This window comes from Mesocricetus auratus, unplaced genomic scaffold, assembly GCF_017639785.1.
Source record: "Mesocricetus auratus isolate SY011 unplaced genomic scaffold, BCM_Maur_2.0 Super-Scaffold_100011, whole genome shotgun sequence".
Classification (NCBI taxonomy): Eukaryota; Metazoa; Chordata; class Mammalia; order Rodentia; family Cricetidae; genus Mesocricetus; species Mesocricetus auratus.
The window spans coordinates 78,177,923-78,201,116 of NW_024429195.1; the positions used below are offsets into that span (position 1 = coordinate 78,177,923).

The 23,194-nt window shown below is 43.9% G+C and overlaps 1 protein-coding gene and 1 long non-coding RNA gene across 8 annotated transcripts in view; one reads left to right on the forward strand and one right to left on the reverse strand.

Moving 5' to 3' along the window:
* Window positions 1-13,775, forward strand: part of Nr1h4 (nuclear receptor subfamily 1 group H member 4) — a 69,108-nt gene extending 55,333 nt beyond the window's left edge. For 3 of the 4 annotated variants that reach the window (XM_013111821.3, XM_013111822.3, XM_013111820.3), the window contains 3 exons: window positions 402-548; window positions 11,778-11,891; window positions 13,190-13,771. In XM_013111821.3, the coding sequence (XP_012967275.1) occupies window positions 402-548; window positions 11,778-11,891; window positions 13,190-13,428 (500 nt within the window). In that variant the 3' untranslated portion in view covers window positions 13,429-13,771. 4 annotated transcript variants of the gene reach the window in all.
* Window positions 384-23,112, reverse strand: LOC121143319. 4 transcript variants are annotated; one of them, XR_005880536.1, is made up of 6 exons: window positions 22,252-23,112; window positions 20,212-21,927; window positions 10,572-13,367; window positions 8,612-9,514; window positions 7,488-7,676; window positions 384-520 (listed from the first exon to the last, which is right to left on the reverse strand). It is a non-coding gene; the product is annotated as an uncharacterized LOC121143319 (long non-coding RNA). The 4 variants fall into 4 exon arrangements; XR_005880538.1 differs by having other exon boundaries at window positions 20,212-21,172; window positions 21,748-23,112; XR_005880537.1 differs by having other exon boundaries at window positions 10,572-10,821; window positions 13,160-13,367; window positions 20,212-23,112.
* Between the last annotated feature and the right edge of the window lie 82 nt (window positions 23,113-23,194).

A 23,194-nucleotide genomic window follows, 5' to 3' on the forward strand; every position in this document is an offset into this window, starting at 1 on the left:
AGACTATTTCTGACTCTGGATGCTTTTATTTTCTGAGTTGACCCTGCATGCCAGAGGTGACCAGAGTAATCACTCAGGGAGAATCTGCCTACATGCCGTTTCTGAGGGTTGCTTCATGTAAGTCAGCCTGTTTCTGCCGTCATGTGTGTACTTGCTCTGGCCTTGGCATCTGTTTTCACTGCATTTCTGCAGCAAACCTGGGGGCTTCAGTAGGTAGTCAGTTGAGTCCACTTGAAGAGCTACTATAACAACTACAGGATCTGTCCACGGAGATGCTTGATTGGCGTGGCTGATGGCAATGATGACATCTTACAGTGTGTGTGCAATATTATCCTATACAAACAGTGTGAAATACTGTTGGACAAACACAACCCCTTGATCTTGTTTGATTATCTCCTTAGGGTTTCAGACATTGGACCATGAGGATCAGATCGCATTGCTGAAAGGGTCTGCAGTTGAAGCCATGTTCCTCCGCTCTGCAGAGATTTTTAATAAGAAACTTCCTGCCGGACATGCAGATCTGTTGGAAGAAAGAATTCGAAACAGTGGTGAGTGATAGAGTGTTAATCTGAGTAAAATTTGTGCACATACTTATCTACCAGGTGACATTACATGGCCCTGCGTCTAGCATGGAGAATGGCTCTAAAAGTTATACATTAAATAGATGGAACTTTGGGAGTCTTGGCTCAAAAATCCTTTTGGTAACAGCAAATATTATATTATTCTCTGAACTAAGATGAAGGATCAGAAGAAGATTTTTGAAATATTAAAAAGTTCATCTCATTGAAAATAGTACAACAGAACTGTGTTTATCCAGTTCAAAAAAGTCTCACTTATTCCCAGTCTATAGGTATAAGAGAATAGTATCAAGCTATTATCCATCCTATTCAAAATAAAACAAGAAACAATTATAATCAGTACTTATGTATCACATACTGATGCCAGACATTGTTCAGAATAATTTACATAGGATTTAGATGAAGCCTAAAATCCTATGAAATCAGTTCTAATATCATCCCCACTATACAGACCAGGAAGCCAAGAAAGAGCTATTCAGATCTCCAAAGCCATATGCCGTTTTAACTGTATTTTCAATGATTGGAATTGAATAGGGTATTGCATGTGATGGGCATTTGGTCTTCTACTGAGCTATATCCCCAGCTAATGCTGTACATTTAAATCAATATACTACACTACTCATTAAGAGGCAAAATTAAATAGTACTGTGCATAATTCAGCTTAACTTATTGTGGAGTGATGCTATGGCAGAGAATGCCAAGAGACACTGGGATGAATTTCCATAAATTTGTTCAATTTTTCTTGGGGGCTCCTTAAAATAAGATGTTTTATTTTACTATGGGCTGGGGAATGGGATTGGATGACATGAGATGACCCTAAAGATCTTATTCCGTGCATGACTGAACAAGGTTGAAGGGTTCTAAAACCGTTATTCTAGAATAGCGAACAAAAGGAGATAAGCATTTGTATTATACACATATATGTGTCTAAATTAATGATTATCATTTTAAAATGCCTTATTGAAGTGATAGTGTTTTCTTAGTTAAAAATTGAGTTATTTTCAAAACCCTTACTTATATTTCACAAACCTTAAGGTATAACTGCCATGTTAGAGTTTAACAGAGCATATTTGCAAAAGATACATTATTGTCATGTAGCCACTGACTTATTAGCTTAATTAGTATCTCAAGGGAAAGTGTTAGCATTAGGTCTACAAGAGACAGGGGAGCTGCACAAAGTGCATTTGATAGTCTCAGAAGTTGACCAGTAACTCACAAGGGATGGTTAGGAATGTGTCAAGCTGTGAAAGTGGGGACATAGTAGTATAGGCACAGCAGATGGCAAAACCAGGGTGTTTCTATGTCCAGCATTCACAAGTGCCTGCTGTTTCAGAAAGTATTATTCATGAAGCCGAAAATGCATTAGACTATTAAGGACACTGAATACCACAGAAGTAGTTTAACACCAGTGCAATGGACAGCCTTAATAATATTCTGAACAGGTACATCATGATCTTAGTTCTGCCACAGAAAGGTCCTCCTGGCTATAATGGAGATGCAGAGTTTCAGGGACTGAGCAGAAACCAGGAGATACATACAGAAGCAAATGGAATATCTAAGTGAGGAACGATGAAGCTCTTTCAGGTTAAATAGGTGTCAAAGTCTAAAAAAACCCTTTACTTATAACATTGTAAGTTTCAGAACTGTGGTTTTTCAAGTTTCATGAAAGTATGGTAATAGTTTTCCAAAATATAATCTATGCCAATAAATATGCATGTCTCTAGTTTATAATAAGAAACTGTCTCCAAATACCAAGCTGTTTTGTGACAGTGAAAACCATCCAAACTCACATGCTGCTTCCTATTTTATTATCTACAATGGTGTTTCTTCCATTTATTAATATTCATGAGTCCCTTACTCCCAAGGGATTTTCAGAACATTGTCTCATCCACATGTCAAATCAAAACCTAATTTTGCAAGATGACCTTTAAGAATAACTTTTTATTCTTATGCTAATGTAGTAGCTCCCATTTCTATTATATATTATTTCTAGACTAACACAGTCTTTCAAATTTGCCCTGTTGATGCCTATAGAAATCTAAAATATACAGCGTAAAAATTAATTTTCTTGTTCTGCAGATTCATACTTTCTATTATCAGACCCAAGTTACATACACAAAGATACTGTTTCCTGAGACGTTGTTATATAAGGGAGCTAGTGTTTATTTGTGTTAATTGAAGCTACAGAACTTACACAGGTCTGTGGTGGTGGAGTTGTTTCAATACAATTTGATTGTATCAATGGTTTTAGTCCTAATATGGCATTGCAATGCAAGCTAGACTTCCAACCTGAAAGTTTTAATAGAAATAAGAATAATCATATAGTACTATAAAATACGAGAGGACTGCAATGGGCTTGCTAACTTTAAAGAGTGTGCATTTCAACAGTAAGGCACTCTGCAGCAATAACCTCATACAATAAAAAACAACTTGTTTCCTTTGTTTCAAATTTAAATAAAGCCTAAAATGTACAGGGCTTTTAGGGGTGTCTTTTTTTATTTCCACAATAGACATAAATTAATATCTAGTCTGCAAGTATTTGTCAGGGTGACAGTGTATCTCAAGATTTTGAACGTTGTTGTTGTTGTTGTATTGTCTTGTAAGCATTCTCAGTGGCCTCTGTGGGTGGGAGCCATGTTCTGTGTATCAAGGCTGCACAACTAATCAGCAGACACCTAGGAAACGAGTTCGGGTATTTTGGAGGCCCTGTGCTTTTCCTATATATTGTGCCTGTCATTTACCAAGGCCTAACATCTACCAGCTTTTGGCCAGTCAGGGTAAAACCCAGTAAAACACATTGTTGCCCTCCAGCAAGGAGATAAAATAAAGCAGTAGCTAGGACTTCAAGTGACTTCTCCGTGAATGATTACAGACAACAAGGTCAGAGAAACCAGACACTCACATCACGGTGATGAACTTGTAGCTATTGATAGTGTTACACTAGGCGCTACTGTATGCAGTAAAGTGTGCAAGGCCTCTTTTCTGTCCTTTGAAACATGCACGAGACGAAAACAGTGGAACTATATTTCCCCCAAGAAACAGGTAAACCAATGATGAGTTCAAATATTGTCTTTCAAAGGATTGAAAATGCAAAGTTCTAAATGCAGACCGTTTATAAGATGGGCAAGTGCTTAAGGTAGCTTACACTCTTGCCACCTCGAATTTTGCTTTTCAAAGTGATCATGTGTTGATTTGGGCAGGGACCAGTTGAGGCTGAGTAATAGAAAACATTTTCTTCACATGAGGACGTACTGAAGTATTTTAAGAGTCAGTATTTCTGGGCAGTTCGTGCTTGCTAGAACTTGGGTGTTCTGTATCTGCCTCTTCTGTTGATCCGTTAATTGCTTGAGACCTTGTTGTCCTGGCCCTATTGTGATGCCCATTGTTGAGTTCAGTCGGAAACCTGGCAGTCCATCCAAACTCTGGCAAGTCCTAACTGTCAGTAAGATTTAATTTGAGCAAATACATGCTTGCTACTAGGACTAATGCAAGACGTAATATTTTTAATTAACCATTTTTTATTTTTAAACTAATTGAAGCTTTTTTAAAATCAAAGCCAGTAGTCAAGGCACAAATGACTCACTTGACAAGAGCTTAGCAATAAACCATATCTTAGTATTATAAGAATGCTTTAATAGTCTTATAAAATTATATTAATTATTATTGTACGTGTATGTTATCTTTGTGATTGTAAAGCTACAGTGCATGTGTGGAGGTCCAAGACATTTTTTGGAGTTGGTTCTCTCCTTCCACCCTTACGTAGGTTCCAGTAGTCAAACTCAGGTTGTCTGTGCAGCAAGTGCCTTCACCTGAGCCGTCTCAGTGGCCTAACGACATCTTTTACCTCTCTTACACTTTATAGCTACGTCACCTTTGTCCCGCGGAACTAGGAAAACATAACAGTGTCTAACTGATCAAAAATGTATGAATTTCTGTGTCTCCATCAGGAGGCCAATTATTAGAGATACACTTCTGAGGTAATGAGGGCCACCTGTGGGGCAGCCATCCTAGACAAGGCTGCATGGAGATGTAGTCACCACTTTTTCCCTCATACATTTGTGTTTAGTTTTCATACCGCAGTGAGAAGAGAAGCTATGCTTTGGATAGGTGTGCTGAAATTGAGTTCGGAGAAGAATTCCCTGTGACGGGGAGAGCAGCATTTGAACACGGGTGCAGTGCCTCTATTAAACCGGGGAAGAGACCCTGAAGACAAGCGGCATGTGTCATCTGTTAGAGACACTGTCGGCTAGAGTGATCTTGGATGAAGGTCACAGAAGACCCAGAGGGACGAGACCTTAAACGCGAAGGAAACGAGGAGTGAGCAGACACTCTGTCAGTACAGTGCCTGTTGTGCTAGCACAAAGACCTGAGCTGAGCATCCGTGTTAAAAGCTGGGGACATATGCCTGGGACCCCAGTGCAGGGGAGCATGTTTGCTAGCTCATCTTTCCAAATCCATGGGCTGCTGGCCCAGTGATAAGGGAGAGAGCCAGTGTTGACCTCTGGCCTACACAGATGCCCCCCTCACCCCAAATTTTTTAAAGTAAGGAAATGAGTACTAGGGATATGACTCAGTCGTTGAATGATTGTCAGTCATGTGCCAAAGTCCCGAAGTTGGTCCCCAGGTAACATTTTTTAAAGGTAGGGGGACATGTTACTCAAATTAAAAACCAGAAGGGGCAGCAGCAGAAATGGTCACTTTCAGGGCTCAGCACACTGAGAAACACAGCTTCTATCTTCTTGGTCTTTCTGTGTGTGTTGGTTTTAACCCCAGGCACGTTCTTCTACTTAATGGCCAGAGCCTGTGAGCATCACCTCTGAGAGTGGAAATCTCTAAGAGGGAGTAGGCAGACTTGTGCTGTCCTCTCTGGATGCTGCCTCTGCTATGGTAATGAGACCAACAGTGGCCGCATCTTGGTCTGGAGCAAACTAAACTTTAGGATCCTAGAGGAGTTGTCATTCATTCATCAGGAGAACACTGGGGTAGGGGAGACCTCATGTGAAAAGAAACTTGAAGGCACACACAGGCTCGGATGCTACGTTCAGGGGTGTATGTAACTGCTGTGCTTCTGGAATGGTGTCATTTCTGATAAAAATTAAAATTACATGGTTTTGAGCAAATAGTATCATTTAAAACAAGATTCCCAGTTTATCCTGAGGTCATTAAGAGTACTGTAAAATGTGGCTTACATGATACTTACATACAATATTTATCTCCCCACACCCAAAGATACCGCCTGTTTTTCTTTTTTTTTTTTTTTTTTTTTTTTTGGTTTTTACGAGACAGGGTTTCTCTGTATTGTTTTGGAGGCTATTGGTCCAGCTCGGCCTCGAACTCACAGAAATCCTCCTGCTTCTACCTCCCGAGTGCTGGGATTAAAGGCGTGCGCCACCACCGCCCGGCATATACCGCCTGTTTTTAATCCCTGATCAGTACTAGGAAGTTAGCCAGGTACGAAAGGACACATTTTAAAGAGATCAGGGGTCCAGCACTTGTCTAGCACTTGGATTTAATCCCTAGCACCCTCAGAACACAAAACAAAGAGAAGCAAAGCACAGTGGTGTTTTGGTAAGGGTTATTCTTTCAGATGGTATTTCTCATCCTTGAATAACCAATTCACCAATCACAGAGGCGCCCCTGTAAGAGAAATCAAGAAACAGAGGTGCAGAAATAAACCATTTTTCTTTTTACAACTCAAACTTTTCCAGGGCATTGTCTAATGGTTGAGTTAGAAAATAGTGCCCTCTTGTGGTCAACGTTGAGCCATCTGGTTCTAAGTAAAAAATGGAACAAATTTCAGCGTTAGGAAGAGGGAAGCTGGAAAATGGGAAAGGGCTGCCCCCTTCAGGATGATGCTGTCATTAGGCTTTTATAGTTTCATTGTTTACATTACTTTTATTGTTTACGCTACTGTCATTAGCAATGGTGCTGACTCTGGCTTACACTTGATCTGTCTTGTAAGAAAATTAATGTTTAAAACTCACCTATTACCTATTTGCTACATTTTTCTATACCCCTGGCTACTGCAACATGTACAAAGTAAAACGATTAGTAAGCATTTTAATTTATTTTTTCCCCAAACGTCATCGACTAAAATTAGCTAAAGAAGGCAATATCTTTGGAGGGTGAGGATTTATAAGGATAAGTGAACTAGGAAATTTGGCAATCAAAGATGAATCCTGAATATTGGCCATTTTCAGATAAGTTGATTTAGGTATGCTCTAAACCCCATGGCATATAAAGTTATGGTTCTGGGCCAGTGGATGGTGAAGATGCTTGCCAAAAAGTCATCTGAGTTCTGTCCCAGGGACCCACACCTAGGAGCTGTCCTCTGACCCCCACGTGTGCACCGAGGCATACATATGTACATACACACATAAGACAGACAGATGTAATGATATTTTTATGACTCACAACCAAGGGTTCTTCTGGTCTTCTGTCTAGGCATTTGCCCTCTTGCTACAAGCTCCAAGGAAGCTAGTTACACACGCTTCACGAGAGATCTGTTCACAGATCAGTACCTCTCAAAAGCGACTGCTTGGGACGAGTCAGCCATTCATAAATAAGTCACCAATTCAAAATAATAAAAACGCAATTGCTCACTCACACAGCCGAGTCAGTCAAAATGAACCAAAGTGTGTGTGGTTACCAGCAAACAAAATGAGTGATTCTCTAACAAACACATATATATGGCATGCCCTTCTGTGACACTCCCTTCTGTGGCCTTTGGTCTCTTTAATGACACATGCGGATGCTGGCATTGGAGACACGCACTGCACACACACTGGGAAAAACATGAATATAATTTGGCTAGAAACAGATTATTTTAGTAGTCAGACCAATGAATTTATTGAGGTTCCTTTTTAAAAACAAAAACAAAACAAAACCGTGGCACGGTCGTGATGTTACCTGATTTCTTCTGATGGGTACGGACGCTGAACATGGAAGAGGCGTGAAAACAGCCTTTCTTGATTTTCTACAGGGTGCTGTGTGCCTCGGGCTGCCCACTGGCCTCAGCATCTTCCTACCTCAATCTCTCAAGTGCTAGGATTAGAGGCCTGCACCTCCACTTACAGCTAAGAGTGCTAAGTTTTGAAGCTGAAAAGAACATAGTGGGAAAAAAAGTTACAAACCTTTGTTTTGCTTTAATGTCTGGAAAAATGTCAAGGCAATTCACTGACCAGACAAGTTGTATTCATCCCAGGTAAAAAGTAAAATGATTTTTCAGCCTGGTGTGTGGCACATGCCTCTAATTCCTACACTTAGGAGGCAGAGGTCAGCCTGGTTTACATAGTGCATTTCAGGACAGGTAGGGCTGTGTAGAGAGCCCCTGTCTCAAAAGAACAAAAACTAAAAGATGTTTTGTTTTAAATACACACATGCACACACATACACACACACACACACAGGCACACACATACACACACATACATACACACACTCACATTCACACACACACACATACTATTGGCCTGGCAAAATGGCTCAGCAGGCAAAGGCTCTTGCTGTGAGCCTGATGGTCTGAGTCTGACCCTTAGGACGCACATGGTGGAAAGAACCAAGTCCCATGTCTTCGGCACTTCCCATGGGCACTGTGGCACCAGCACTCCCCCACCCCCAAGAAATTAAGAAAAAAAATACAGTTTTGTAAAGGCAGAAGAATACAAATTTGATCTAGACTAAAATGGACTGAGATTATGACAAGAGTTTTTTTTGATGCAATTAATCTGTATGATAATGGTAAATAGTATACTCTTTGCAAAGTACTTTCCCAAGCTGTATTTTTACTGCTTTGAAGTTGATTTTTATTATTTAAGTTTTCTGACACCAGTTCTCCCTCCTTCCCCTCTCTAACTCCTCCCGTGCTCCTGACCACCCGTGAATTCAAGACCTCACCTTTAAAATCTACTGTGTTCACTCGGTATTGCTCCTGTGTGCATGGGTCTGACACAAAGCACTTGGGATTAGATAGCCTCTCTGGGGGGGGAGGGGGGAGGGGGCTCATCCTGGAGAAAACGGGTTCTCCCTCTCACCCACAACTCTTCATCCACGTCTGTGCTGGCGTGTTCATTGGTGTGGTTTCTATGGGATCTCATGCAGGCAGCCATGTTGTTGAGATTTCATGGGGGCAGCGCCCTGCTGTATCTAGAAGACATGTCACAAGCTGGTGCTCTGGTCCTCTGGCTCCTGTGACTTCTCTGAGCCTTAGGTGTAGGGTAGTGTTGCAGATGTACCGCCCTTGCCTGGGCTCACCACAGTCACTCTGCGCTGTGACCACTGTGGGTCTCTGTGGATTGCAGGTCTCGTAGTTGCTGTCTCTGTAGCGTAGGCAGCTCTTTCTCCCTCAGCCTCCCAGTTAATTGGTGGTACAGGGCTGCCTCACCACTCAGGTCTTACTGTGAGGCAGGTCTATCTTATGTAATCTATCATTGTGCAATCCACACCTCACAGATAACAAAACTGTGGCTTCAAAAGTTTTAATGTGTTCAAGGCCATATCAGGGACTCAGATTTCAAAGTCACAACCTCTAACCCTGTGCTGGAACCAGTGAGCAGCATTCCCAGGCTCAAGCCCCAGTCCTTCGAAGCTCTATCTTGTTTGGTGTTGGGCATTCAACTCGGTTCTGCAGCAGCTGGGGAAGGGCCCTCTTCCATGCGATGTAATCACCCTCTTGCTAAACAAAGACTCTGCTGTTGAGAGAACCCACTGGAGTCGGAACAAAGGTGCAGGGTTGTGGGGAGAGGATTGCACTGTGTTGAGTGGCTGGGAAAGGCCCAAGGCTCAGTTCTGAAGAGACTTCAAACTCTTCTTAAGGTGAGGATTTGGCTTGCTGACAAACTGACTTCCTATAAGGTGTACCATCGGTTGAGAGTTGAAATCTTGAGCATCGGGAATCCAACTGTATCCTCATTTGGTTCAGCCAGAATTCTGTGGCTCTAAATATGGAGTAGGAAGGAAGAAAACAGTAGATTCTCACATGGAACAATCTGGACACCCATCCTCCTCTCTATTCATCAGCAAGTCATGGCCCCTTCTCCCCTGTCTCTTTGGTTTCTTAGCCCATACTCCTCTGGAATAAAACCATGCATACAGCAAGCTCCAAATTAATTTTTTGAGTAAGTAGGAAAAAATGAACCAAGAAGTCTTAAATTACAAACAAGAATAAAGAAGTTGAAAGGGAATGAAGGTATGCCAAGCAGTGACTGTCATGTGTATACAGAGACTGAACTGCTGAGGGGGACTGAGGTGGCTGAACCTGGCTGGAGGGAAGCTGGTAGGAAGGCAGGGGAAACTGAGTCAAAGCCTAGCAACTTTGAGTCCTGTACTACCTCTCACTAGCTGTGTCTCTTTGGGACAGTTACTGCCTTTCCTGTAGGTAGGTAGTGTAGGGGTTCTCAACACATGAGTTATGACCCCCACAAGGGGTCACATATCAGACATCCTGAATATCAGATGTTTACATTACGATTCATAACAGTAACAAAATTGCAGTTAGGAAGCAGCAACGAAATGATTTTATGGTTGGGGGGGTCACCACAGCATGAATAACTGTGTTAAAGGGTTACAGTATCAGGAAGGCTCTGAACCACTGGACTTGTGGGATTTTAGAAAGTTTAATGAACAAAGAGCAGGAAAGCGGTGGATTTAGAGGCAGGTGGTTGAGTTTGATGTTCTTCCCTTCCTTCCTGCCTCCCTCCCTCCCTCCCTCCCTCCCTCCCTCCCTCCCTCCCTCCCTCCCTCCCTCCCTCCCTCCCTCTCTCCCTCCTTGCTTTCTTCAAGGCAGGGTTTCTCTGTGTAGCCCTGGCTGTCCTGGAACTCTACAGGCCAGGCTGGCCTTTAACTCACAGAGATCCTCCTGCCTCTGCCTCCCGAGTGCTGGTATTAAAGGCGTGTGCCGCCACCACCACCCAACTGAGGACTTGGCTCTTACCTGATTCTTACTTTTGATATTTGACACATTGGGTTTGAAAGGAGTGGCCAAGAAGTACCTACCCCAGAGCGCAGTGCACAGCGAGGATTCGGTGAATACAGACTCCAGAGGGGCAGAGGTCCCATTTAAAAGAAAGGTACACGAACTGCAGGAGCCATAGGAAGGCTTTGAAGCTGTGTAAGAAGTGAGGAGAACATGTGTGATTTGAAGTTCAGAGGGGATTACTCTGGTATGTGGATTGCAGAAGAGTAAACAAGGCAGGAATGAGGAAGCGATCCTTGTGCTCCAGATAATGAGAGATGGTGGTTGAAACTAGAGGCAGGGCAACAGGGAGGGAGGAGGAGTGGTTAGATCGCAGGTCACACACCAGAAATCTCAGCTGCCAGCGCAGACACGTGTGTGGCAAGAACAGTCATTACCGAGAACGGAGACATCAGGAAGGGACTGGGTTTGGAGAAAGTTGGGAGGCTTGGTCCCCACCTGGTATTCGTCGTATTTGATGTCCTGAGTTTGTAAAGAGTGGCCCCATACTGATTAGTGCATGGTAGGAAATGGTTTGTCAGGTAGGTCCAAACCCATTCAACTCTGATCAACTTATTCAGTGTAATTGCTTATTCGTCTGAATTGAAACACAACTCTGCTGTGTTCATTGTTAAGATTGCTCTCTGTCTGAGAAAATGGTGCCATTCTAGGAATTATTTCTAGTCCAAGAGCATTATCATTTATTGTTGCACACTTGGCCAAAGACAGTACTGAATTCAAAGACAAGTGCATCAGTCATGAGGCTGTCCTTGAAGGTTTTGCTCGTTGATCTCCCTTCCACGCTCCGTCTTTGGCTGAGATGTATAATGGACTATCATTGCATGAATGTGTGTGGCTTGGGGGTAAATGTGGTTGTGTGTGTTTCCAGCTTTGCACTTTGAAGCTACTCATGATTTTCGTTGGGTTGGTGAGATGACTCTGAAGGTGAAGGTGCTTGCTACAAAGCCTGGTGACATGCATTTTGTCACTAGAATCCAAGGGAAGGAGAGGACCAGCTCCACAAAGACGTGCCCTGACCTCACCTTGCAAACGTGTGTGCATGTGCACGCACGCGCACCCCCCACACTCACACACACTCACCACTCACACACACACACTCACTCACCACACACACACTTACCACACACACACACTCACCACACACACACACACACACACTCACCGCACAAGTACTAACTAAAATTAAAAGCCTTGTGTTGTAACTGTGTTTTTCGACTCCCACACAGGCATCTCTGCTGAGTACATAACTCCGATGTTCAGTTTTTATAAAAGTATTGGGGAGCTGAAAATGACTCAGGAAGAGTACGCTCTGCTGACGGGCATCGTCATCCTCTCTCCAGGTAATTTTACTATTACATTTGGGTTTTTATACTGCTCGCCTCCTTCTCGGCAATGTCATAACAATGTGAATTAAAGAAAACACAGAGACGTATGAAGTAAAATGGTCCATAATCCTACCACTCAAATAGAATATTATTAATATTTCATACACTTTGCAGTATTTTTGACTATAACCATCACAGTGTCAGTAACTGCCTATTGAACACCTCCTACACAGTGAATATGGCTCTAGACTTTAGGAGTAAGTTAGATGCCACTTCTATGAGACTAGTGCTCTCAAACAATGAGGAAAACGACCCATTTTTTCCAGCAAGTGGAAAATTCTACAAAATACATAATAATAATAGACAGACACAGTGACCCAAACCTGTAATTTCCAGGTCTGAGAGCTGATGGAGGAGGAGTACAAACTTGAGCCTAGCCTGGGCTACAAAGTGAGAATTCATCTCACAAATATTATAGCAATGAGAATATTTGGGAAGGAGGTGAGAAAAGAATGGATGGCATGCTCATTAAGTTGTTAGGGAAGAGTCTCCCTGGGGTGAGACTGACACTTGAGCAGGGACAGCAAAGAAATCATACACATTGTAATATAGTAAAGATCACATCCTTTACAAGACTTTTGGTAACAGGTATGCATTATGCTCCATTTCATAACTCTACAAAGACATACTTAATCATCCCTTCGTCTGTACAGTTGTATGCTTCCAATTTTCTTGTTTTAAAAAAATGTAGAAATAAATATCTCCCTGTATAAAATGTATTTTCAAAACTAACTTTAACAATTTGGGTGCAAATAATAGTGTGTGCATAGTTTGTAAAAACATATTATGCTAGCCTTAAATTATTTTCATCTGTGATAATTAGACAGGTGCTAGTTGCTACTCTTTGGACACTAATAATTGTGAGTGGAAAAAAATTCTGCTTGGCAGAGCCTCTTAGATTTACACATGTTGATCCCCATGGCCCGGGAAGTCTGGGGTTGTCCCCAGAGACAGAATGTTTACATCTGTCATGTGGATTTCCTTCAAGAACAATGATTAGGAAGGGGGTTTAGGGGAACTTCTGGGAACATTTGATGCTCCATATCTTGGTTTACATATAAGTCCATTGTATGTACATGCATGTATGTATGCATATGTGCGTACGTGCATGTACCTTTACTACATTGAAAATTTTGCACATTTAAGCGTACAACATGTATAAGCAGTTTTAAAAGCTTAGACATTGCCATAATTATGTCAAATTGGTGTCTTTCACGTCTTACCTTGCTATGCTATTTCAAACCTTCAAACAGACAGGCAATACATAAAGGATAGGGAGGCGGTGGAGAGGCTTCAGGAGCCGCTGCTTGAGGTACTGCAGAAGCTGTGCAAGATTTACCAGCCCGAGAACCCTCAGCATTTTGCCTGTCTCCTGGGTCGCTTGACGGAACTTCGGACCTTCAACCATCACCACGCAGAGATGCTGATGTCCTGGAGGGTGAATGATCACAAGTTCACCCCGCTCCTCTGTGAGATCTGGGATGTGCAATGACGCGCAGGAGGAGGGGCTAGCTCCTTGTCCTCTTTGGGACGTGAATCTGATGTTTGACTTCTCTTATTTCATTCGTACCTGGTTCCACTCAAGAATCTCGATGAATATTTATGTAGCAATTGTGTAACTCCCACACTTGTAAATACAGGCTAGATAGAATTGCTTTCTCTTCATTATATTTTACAAGGCTCCAGGACACCCCATTGGCATGCCCTGTTTGCCTAATTAAATCGACTGCTACTTCAGTTCTGTCTGCTGGACTAGGGACAGCTTCATTTTATTCATCATTTGACGATATTGCATATATTTTATTAAAGAGACAATAAACTGAACATAATGCCAACAGACTTCTCTTTTGGAGAAAAAAATTGATGAAGTGTTTCTTTAAGTGTGATGATAGACATCTTATTGAGTTGCAGGGTTGGTAACTTCCAGAAAGTAAACTCTCAGACTAGAAAGGGTATGTTTCCATTCCTGGGGAAGCCATGATTGCTCCTCATTCATTCAGAACAGCCTTCTGATCATCAAGGAAGCTAATGATTTTCTGCATAAAATACTCCCTGGAGCACCCACCCCCCACGCGGTCAGGGTCACCTCCCATGCAGTCACCCCCCTCCCACGCAGTCAGGGTCCCCAGAGCAACATTTCCAGACAGAGAATGAAAAAGCAATAGGGATGGGCCAGTCTCCCTCTCTCTGGAAAATGCACACTGTGGCTTCAGCACTCCAGTTCATCATCCCCCCCCCATTGTTTTCACTCCCACAGCTGGGTGCACAACTGTTAGATATACTTCCCCAAGGCAGGAATTGCCTCATTTCCTTCCTTCAGTATTCAAGTGTGGGAGTCTTCTCCCCGTTCTCCTCTGCCTAACACAATAGAACACCTTCTGCAAGCCATGAGCTGAAATCTCCCTTTCTCCTAAAGTAAGCCCAAATGGAGTTTGCTTAGTAAGCAGAAGATTTCTACAGAGAAATAGAAAGCAACCCTAGAATCCAAATCGCACTGCTCGGATTCTATTTGACACAACAAGGGAAGTTCTCTTTAAATGCAAAATTCTTTGGCTAATTTCAACCGAGTACACAGGGCCGGTTAACATCCTATAGCTTCTGGGGGGGGGGGGGTTGCAAAGGAGTAGGAGGAAGGAAGGGTGGGGCTGACACAGAAACCTGAGGCAGTCCCATGGTGCAGGTGACATCTCCCCTGGGATTCAAAGAGCTCTCTATCCTACAGGCCAGGGGACTCGAGGCGAAAGAAGGGACAGAGACAAAGGAGGGTGACAACCACACAAGTTCTCCAAGAGACTGAAACTGGAGAGAGGCAGACCGAGCCCACGAGCCACCACTGTAAAATGCAGATTCTGGGGCCCGTTGTTTAGAAGAATTAGTTGATCAGTGGAGTCATGAGAGACAGAATTGAGACTGAGATAAATTTCTCAGTGCCCGAAAGGGAAGGTCCAGTCTGGGGGACAGAGTGTGCTTTGGTGTCTCTGGATCGCACGGACACATGGGGAAGTGGTGGGAAGTGGGAACTCGTGGGCCCTGCAGACAACCTCATCCTGTTGGTCTGGGTGTACTGACTCGGTCAAAACCTTGTGGCAGCAAACACTATGCTCACCATGTGGAACAGTAATTGTGATTCTGTGGGAGACGCAGCTTTGGACTTGGTTCCCAATTCTAGGCACAGTTTCAGAAACTCTCAGACCCCAGGAAGAGAGGACAGCCATGCCTCATCCCAGATTTTAATAGGATAGTTTTGAATTTTTCCCCAGTTAGGATAACGTTAGCTATGGGTTTGCCATGAGCTTTTATTATGTTGAGGTATGTTCCTTCCGGTCCTAGCCTCTCTCAGACTGTTACTGTGAAAGCCTGTTGGATTTTGTCAAAGGCTTTTTGTGCAGCTACTGAGATGATCATGTCAGTTTTGTCTTTAAGTCTGTATGATTTATTTTTATTGGTTTTGTGTGTTGAACCAACCTTGCATCATTCAGTGGTGGGATAAGAGGGACATCTTTTGATGTTCATGGCATGCTTCCTTTAGCCACATCCTAGCTTATGTTGAGAACATGACTGACCCAGTGGGTACCTGCATAGCTTTGGGGATGGGTCAACCATGTGTTAGAAGGCTGGGATTCTCAGTCTCAACCTCCAACCTCGAAGGTGGAGGGTGGGGAGTGGGGATCAAATATCATCACCAAAGGCCAAGGATAAAATAAGTCATGTCTGTGTAGTAGGGTCTCCACACCTGCCCCCTCCCCCAGTACTGGGATTTGGAGAACATATGGGGGTGGCTTGGAGGGTGGCGTGCTGGGAAAGGGACTGTGAAAGCTCCTTGCTCCTCATGCCCTCTCACCTTGTCCTGTACCACTTCAATTTGGCTGTTTTGGAGTGAATGCTATGTTTGAATGGGAGACGTCTCCCACAGGCTCACTTTGACCTCCCCAAGTGGTGGTGTGATTCTGGACGGTTACGGGACCTTTGAGACATAGCACTTCACTGGTGGAGGTGGGCTACTGTCCAGTTCGGGTCGAGCTCTCAGCTTCCAGACCCGCCAGGATGTGTAACCACACTGCAAGTTCCTGCTGCAGTAGGCGGAGCCTCTGCGGCCACCAGGCCTTCTTCCACACCAAGGGCTGTGGCATCTCCTTCCTCAAGTGGCTTCTGTCAGGGTCTTTGTCACAACAGGACACAGTGACAAAGCTGCTTTCCTGGAGTCTGTGAGCTCTTCTAAGGAATTACTAACCCTGAAAAGCGGGTTGCAGGAACCCACAATTTATAGCTGGTTGGCCAGAATCCAGATGTACATTAGGCCTGTGATTGTCGTTTGAAGAGAGGGAGGAGGCTTGTGGTACCGAGCTCTTAGCCTGGCATCTGTGCTGAATCAAGGTAATTAGCACAGGACTCGGGCAAGGACGTAGCTCAGTGGTAGAGGGTTTGCCTAACTTGTCACTCGGTGCCCTTGGTTTGCTCCCCAGCACTGGTGAAGGATCTGTTGCATCAGAACTGAAGTGTGGTACAGCCCTCTGATGCCAGAAGCAGGTAATATCCACACATTCAGTGTCAGAGCATTCCGAATGGAAATAGTCACTAGTGGAGTTTTTTCCCCAAGCAGGGGAGAGAGGGAAGGGAAGGGGAAGGAGGAGGGAGGGAGGGAGGGAGGGAGAGAGAGACAGACAGACAGAGAGAGAGAGAGAGAGAGAGAGAGAGAGAGAGAGAGAGAGAGAGAGAGAGAGAGACTTTTCTAGGTATTTCTCCTCCATTAGAGCCTCTCCCATTTTTGAGATTTTTTGTTTTATCTAATGTTTTCTTAATAAATCTATGTTCCCTCTGCTTGAAGAGAAAAAGAGACCTGTTATGGTGGTGCATGCTGTGCCAACAGCCCCAGCATTCTGGCAGAGGCAGCTGGATCCCTGTGAGTTCAAGACCAGCATAGTGTACATGCTGAGTTTCAGGCCAGTCAGGGCTACATAGACAGAACTTGTCTGATAAAACAAACAAATAGTTGACCCCAGGGGGACTGGAGTGATGACTTAGTAGTTCGAGTGTGCACTACACTGCACGCAGGGACCTGAGTGTATTGTTTATTTCCTAGTACCCATACAGGACAGCTTAGAACCTCCCCAAACTCCAGCTCCAGGTGATCCAGGGCCTCTTGCCTCTGTGGACACCTATATTCATATTCGTGTACACATTCTCTCTCTCTCTCTCTCTCTCTCTCTCTCTCTCTCTCTCTCTCTCTCTCTGTGTGTGTGTGTGTGTCACACACACACAAACACACCCAACTAAAAACAACAAAAATACATCTTTATTAAGCAAATGAGCCAAATGAGCCAAGAGTCATCAGGATAGGAAAGCATCCCCCAGTTCCAGAAACATCAAGTAACTTGGTGCATCTAAAGATATGGTAGATGAGAGGAGTAGCTGTCCCCTTAATGAGATGGGGACTCACACACCCCAGAAGCCCCTCCTCCTCCGCTGCAGCAGCTATGATCTTCAGTGGAGACAACCCAATTCCTGAGTTCTAGCTCAGGAGCATGACTTTGAGCTTCATTTTCTTCAGTCACCTTACTGTGAGCATGACCTAACCATCCTTACCCAGCTGCTGAGTGCCCTCTTATCTCTGAAACACACACACACACACAGAGAGAGAGAGAGAGAGAGAGAGAGAGAGAGAGAGAGAGAGAGAGGGAGAGAGGGAGAGAGGGAGAGAGGGAGAGAGGGAGAGAGGGAGAGAGGGAGAGAGGGAGAGAGAGGTTGACAGACTGCCATTGCTGTGCCCACTGCTTTTTTGGCCTCTAACTTAGAAAACTTGACTTTCTTCCTCTTAGCCATCTCTATCCAAATAGCGGCCTGCCCTGTTGTATTTTAATTGCAAATGCCAATAAAATTATCCTTGTGTTTCTCTCTTGGTCTGTCTGTAGATTCTTTTGCCTGAATCTATGTCCTTAGTAACCAACACCTTATACAAGGCCAGGAAGAACACTGCCTCCACCCACTGAAATCGGGCTTGTCTGCCTCTGTGGCTGGCTTTGGGCTAAGGAATGTGTGTTGAAGTGACAATATGCCCGTGCAGAGCTGAGGCCTTTGAGCTCTGCATGTCTCCACTTGCTGCTCACACATCCTCATTCTGCCATCTGCCATGGGAAGCTTGCCCTGCATAGCTGAGAGATGAAGAATGGGAGACAGAATGAGTGTACCATGACCCAACCCACAGCCTGGAGCAACAAATCCAACTTCCAGGAGCTAACTGAAAATTTCTAACCAAGACACACTGATGTTTTTCTTTCGTTCTTTTTTCAGAAGCCAATGGAGTTTGGAGTTGATGTTTCACAGAAAGAAAGGGAGAGAGAGAGAGAGAGAGAGAGAGAGAGAGAGAGAGAGAGAGAGAGAGAGAGAGAGAGAGAGAGAGAGAGAGAGAGAAACCTGGCCTCAAAGTCACCCCCCAACACACTTTCTCCAACAAGGACACACCCAGTCTAAGGAGGCCACACCTCCTAATCCTTCCTAGCAGTTCACCAACTGGGGACTAAGCTTTCAACTATCTGAGCCTATGGGGGGCATTTTTATCCAAACCACCACACTGGTGATGTTATTTGAAATCTCGATCACACTTTGCACGAATCTAGAGAGTTTTACATGAATAAAAGACCTAGAGACAGATATTTTTGTTCAAGCTGAAGATCAGGAAGCAAAGCAGCTGGCCACTAGCTCTCACCTCTAGCTGGGGCTGAATGGGCTGATCTACTAAGGAGCTCTTCACTAAGTCTAACTGCTGCTTCTCCTCAGCGTGGCTGGAGAATGAATGCCTCATACTGACTCTGTTCTTGCCTTCAATACTTGTCATGAATCCTGGGATTAAGGGCGTGAGCTCTGTTATTCTTTTAGACTGATTCAAACTTGTGTAAGCCTGGGTAGTCTTGAACTCACAGAGATCCATCTACCTCTTAATCCTGAGCCCTAGGAGTAAAGGTGTGTGCCACCACCTCCTAGTTTCTGCTGCTGGGATTAAAGTGCGTGCTTGGCTCCTATGGCTTGTGACTGACTTTGTTTTTCTCAATCTTCAGGCAAGCTTTACTAAATCATAAATAATGTATCACTACAATGTCATTTCCTTTTTGAGTTTTTCTGAAATGAATTTGAAGATTTTCTTTCTATTACTTGTAACTAAATTCGATGGAAACTTGATGATACTTGGATGGCGAGCCAATCAGAGAAAATACGGTCTCCATGAGCCCCTGTTAACATCTGTGACATCTTAGAGATGGAGCAGTAGACTGGGGGGGGGGGCGCATCTTCATGCTGCTGTGCTTGCTGTGTGGTTAGCTTCATATCTCTGCTAAGATATAGATGGCGTTGTCTCCTGGAGTTCCTGCACTACCATAAGTTTGGAAGCTTTAAACAACAGACATTACTCTTTCACAGATCTGAAGGCCAGAGAACTAAATTCAAGGTCCCAGCAGAGCCAAGCTTCTTCCAAAGACTCCAAGAAAATCTTCTCCTGAATCTCCAAGATTCTTATAGTGGCTCTTGGCATTCTTTGGTTTGTGAATGCATAACTCTAACCATGTATGTGTGCTGGGGGGTCTGAGGGGTGGGGGGGCAGGGGGTGCTGTCTGTCTGTTACAAGGAACACTAATCAGATTTGGGGCAAAGCATACTTGCAAACAAAGTCATACCCTGAGGACCAGGTGGACATGAATTGGAGTGCACAATACTTACCCCACCACATAGATATGAATAACAATTTTTATCCTATGAATCATATGTACCAGGCTTTTTCTTTTGTGCTACCACCCAGCTCCCACATCATGACACAGAGACTTATTATTAGTTCTGAATGCTCAGTCTAACTTAGGCTCATTTTTTTGTGGCTAGGTCTTTCAACTTAACTTTAATTAATCTGCTCTTTGCCTCAGGACCTTTTTCTTTTCTAACTTTTGTATATCTTACTTTCACTTTTCCCCTGCCTTGCTGGCTTGCAGATGGCCTGGCTGGCCCAGGCATCTCCTCATTCTCTCCTCTCAAGCCTAGAGTTCTCTTCCTATTTATTCTGCCCGCCAGCCCTGCCTAGCCTTTCTCTGCCTAGCTACTGACCATTCAGGTCATTCAGGTGCCTTAGTCAGGGAAGATGGAATAAATTCATGACCTTACATGGTTAAACAAACACAGCCCAAAGAAATGTAACACACCTTTACATAGTTAAAGTAATATTCTGCAGCATAAACAAATATGATACATCTTTGCCCAGTTAAAACAATATTCCACAAGTCATATTTTAATTACTTACATAAAATATCTATTAATATATATCAATAGCAGTCTCATAGTAGCAGAAATCAGTATTGTATTTCATGTAGATGGAGCTCAGTTGGTCACCTGCTGAAGGTATAATTCAATTATAAGTCAAGATCTCTGTTCCCCAGAGATTTCACTCAACACTTCACACAATGCACAATCCATAGCTGACACTTAATGATGTCAAAGCATTAAGAACAGTTCCAAAACGGCAGGAGAGACAGCTCAGTAGTGAAACTAACTCAAAGCCAAATGCACATTAACCACACTGCATTTTCAGCAACACAAACCTTCCTTGTAGGGCAGTAAAACAATCATACTTAATTTCAAGGGCAATGGAATTTTTGGAGGATCTCCTATATTTGAAAAAGGTTTTTTTTTTTTTGTCAGACAAATAACTCCAATTGTGCATTTTAAAAAATTTAGGCTTCCAAACATGATGCTTCCTGAAGTGGGACATACTTTCGAAACTGGGAAGTCAGAATGGATAGACTGGCATTTGATGGAAGAGAACTAGAGTTTTTTTTTTCTTCATGTTACAGCTATGCCAATTTCAATTAAAGAGACAACCTCTAAAACATGGCTATTAACCTAACCACCAATTAGACAGCCTACGCACGGAAAGTAGATTATAGCTTCTTTGATGGAACCCCCAATTACTAATTGCAGTGTTAAAATCAAGGTAGGTAAGCTGGTCAGTGTGCTTAGGGAATGGAGTAGTAATTAGGAATGTGAAGTTGTGAATGAAACAAGGGAAACTAAGTGACTGGAGAGAGAAGAAAGTTAAATCAAAGGGTCTAGAGGGGGATTGCTCACCCAAATCATATACCATGAGGAATACAGGTTGAGAGTCCAAATCCACAGGTAGCCAAGGAGGAACACAGGCAGAGAGGAGTGATTGGCACACGTTTCCTGCCTCTGGTGCACTTGCAACCACGAAAGTGCCCTACATCCTTGTAACCCAATGAACAAGGGAATAAGAACAAAGCAGTCCTATAAAAGGTAGCAAGGTTTCAGTAAGTGACTTAAAAACATTAAGATCAGTGTGTAATGGGGAAATGTTCATTTACATTCCTCACTGAGCATAGTTTCAGTTTTTAAACAGTATTCAAATATGTAGGCACAGGCATACATGTAAGAAAAAAATAAAAGAACCATTGCTAAGCTTTGACTCATCAAGCAAGATTTGTATAGCACAATACTTATTATTAATTAGTCAAAAATTGTTGCTGGGGACTGAGTCACAGTTATCCTTAAGATTTTCTATAGAAGCATACATATTTTGATACCCAATTTAAGGTATCAACTTAAAATCCAGCTAAATGAGGAAAGTTGCCCCATAGTTTTAAATGTAAATACTGGGAAACACAGGGTGATTTTAACAGATTGTGAATTTCTATGTAGTCAGCAGAGTTATGAGATGAACTGCAATAAGAAAAAAAAACAGGAACAACTAACTACAGTCTGATATCATCAAGTACATTTATCCCGTGTTTGTCAATTTTTAATGACTGCCTTTCCCACTTACTCGGAATTCTGGGAGAGCAGGGTCCCTGGAGCTTAGGGTAGAGCCTGATACAGAGAAGTATGCAGGAACGGTTGAATTGTTCTGTAGTCCTTATCTTCCACTGAGATGGACTGAAGTCGCTCTAGACAATTCAAGTATCATCGGAGCGTCTCTCCTTCCAAGTCTGTTTCACACTGCAAACTGAATGCACCCAAAGAAAACGTACCGGTCCCCTACCACAGCTCGTTTTACCTGTATTCCTATGTCGAGTGCCGCCACACAACCAAGGCCAGATAAATAAATCACCGTGTTAGCTACTTCTAGACACCTTCACACCCACCCTCTGGAGAGTTGTCAGTTTTTAGTCTTATTTATTTTTAATAACTATTCTAGTTCCTTATTCAAAAACTTGAAAATGAACCTCCCCACAAGGAAAAAAAAAGAACCTCAAATAAATCTCCTTATTCCTTCCTTATGGTGGTCTCATCTGCCTCCAGGAACATTGCTCAGCATCGGTAAGCCTACCTTCTGTGCACGATCTTCAGACGGCTGCTACAGCTCTCTCTCTAGCTCCAAACTTCGGTTATTCAAAACGAATACTCCGGGAACACTCACATGCCTCCGTAGCCTGCGTTTCTTGGTCCCTCTGCCTAGGAAACACCCCTTCCTTGCCAAGCCCTCCTGAAGGCTTCGTGCCCTTCCTTCAAGACCTAGCCACTTCCAAACCTCCGGCCCTCACGCTCCTTCGCAGACTTCCGTTTCCACGCTCCCCCACACTTTGAAGATGCAGACTGTTTTCATTTGTTCCATGTGAAAGCAGCCGTGTGCTGCCTTGTTGTTCTGAGAGGCCACGCTTCCGCTCAAAGCACACACTTCAGAGAGGGAGAAAGACGGACCGCCGAGGTGTTAGGACTTAACAGAAGGGGCAGGGACCTAACGGCCTGGGCCAGAACACAGACCTCCAGGCTTTCAGCCACATTAAAAAAAAAAAAAAAAAGCCACTTTGGAAGCTAACTCGCATCTATCGCTACAGTGTAACCGTCACATGGTTACATCGTCGCCCTGACATCCAAATCCCCTTCCCCCACGTTTCCTGAAGGAAGGGCCAACATCCTCCTTTGGCATCCAGGGTGGCTGCAGGGTTCCTCTCCCTCTCCGCCTCGCACAGTCCGGAGTAAGGGGCAGGGGGCTCGCTGTCCGGGCGGGAGCGGATTCTAGGGTCGGAAGCAGCCCTGAGAGGCGGGCTTCACACTCTGGCTGCGTGACGGGGACAGACAGGAGGGGTGGTCGCCGCCACTGACCAGGCAGACGGAAGGATGCTCTGTTACAGCCTCCCCGTCCTTCGGCCAGCAGCGGCGGCGGCCGAGTCCTCGCCCAGCCCGCACGTCGCAGGAAGCCCCCGGGGGCGGGGCTCCAGGCCACGCCCCCGGCTCCCATTGGCCCCTTCGAAACTGGCGGCCGCGCTGGG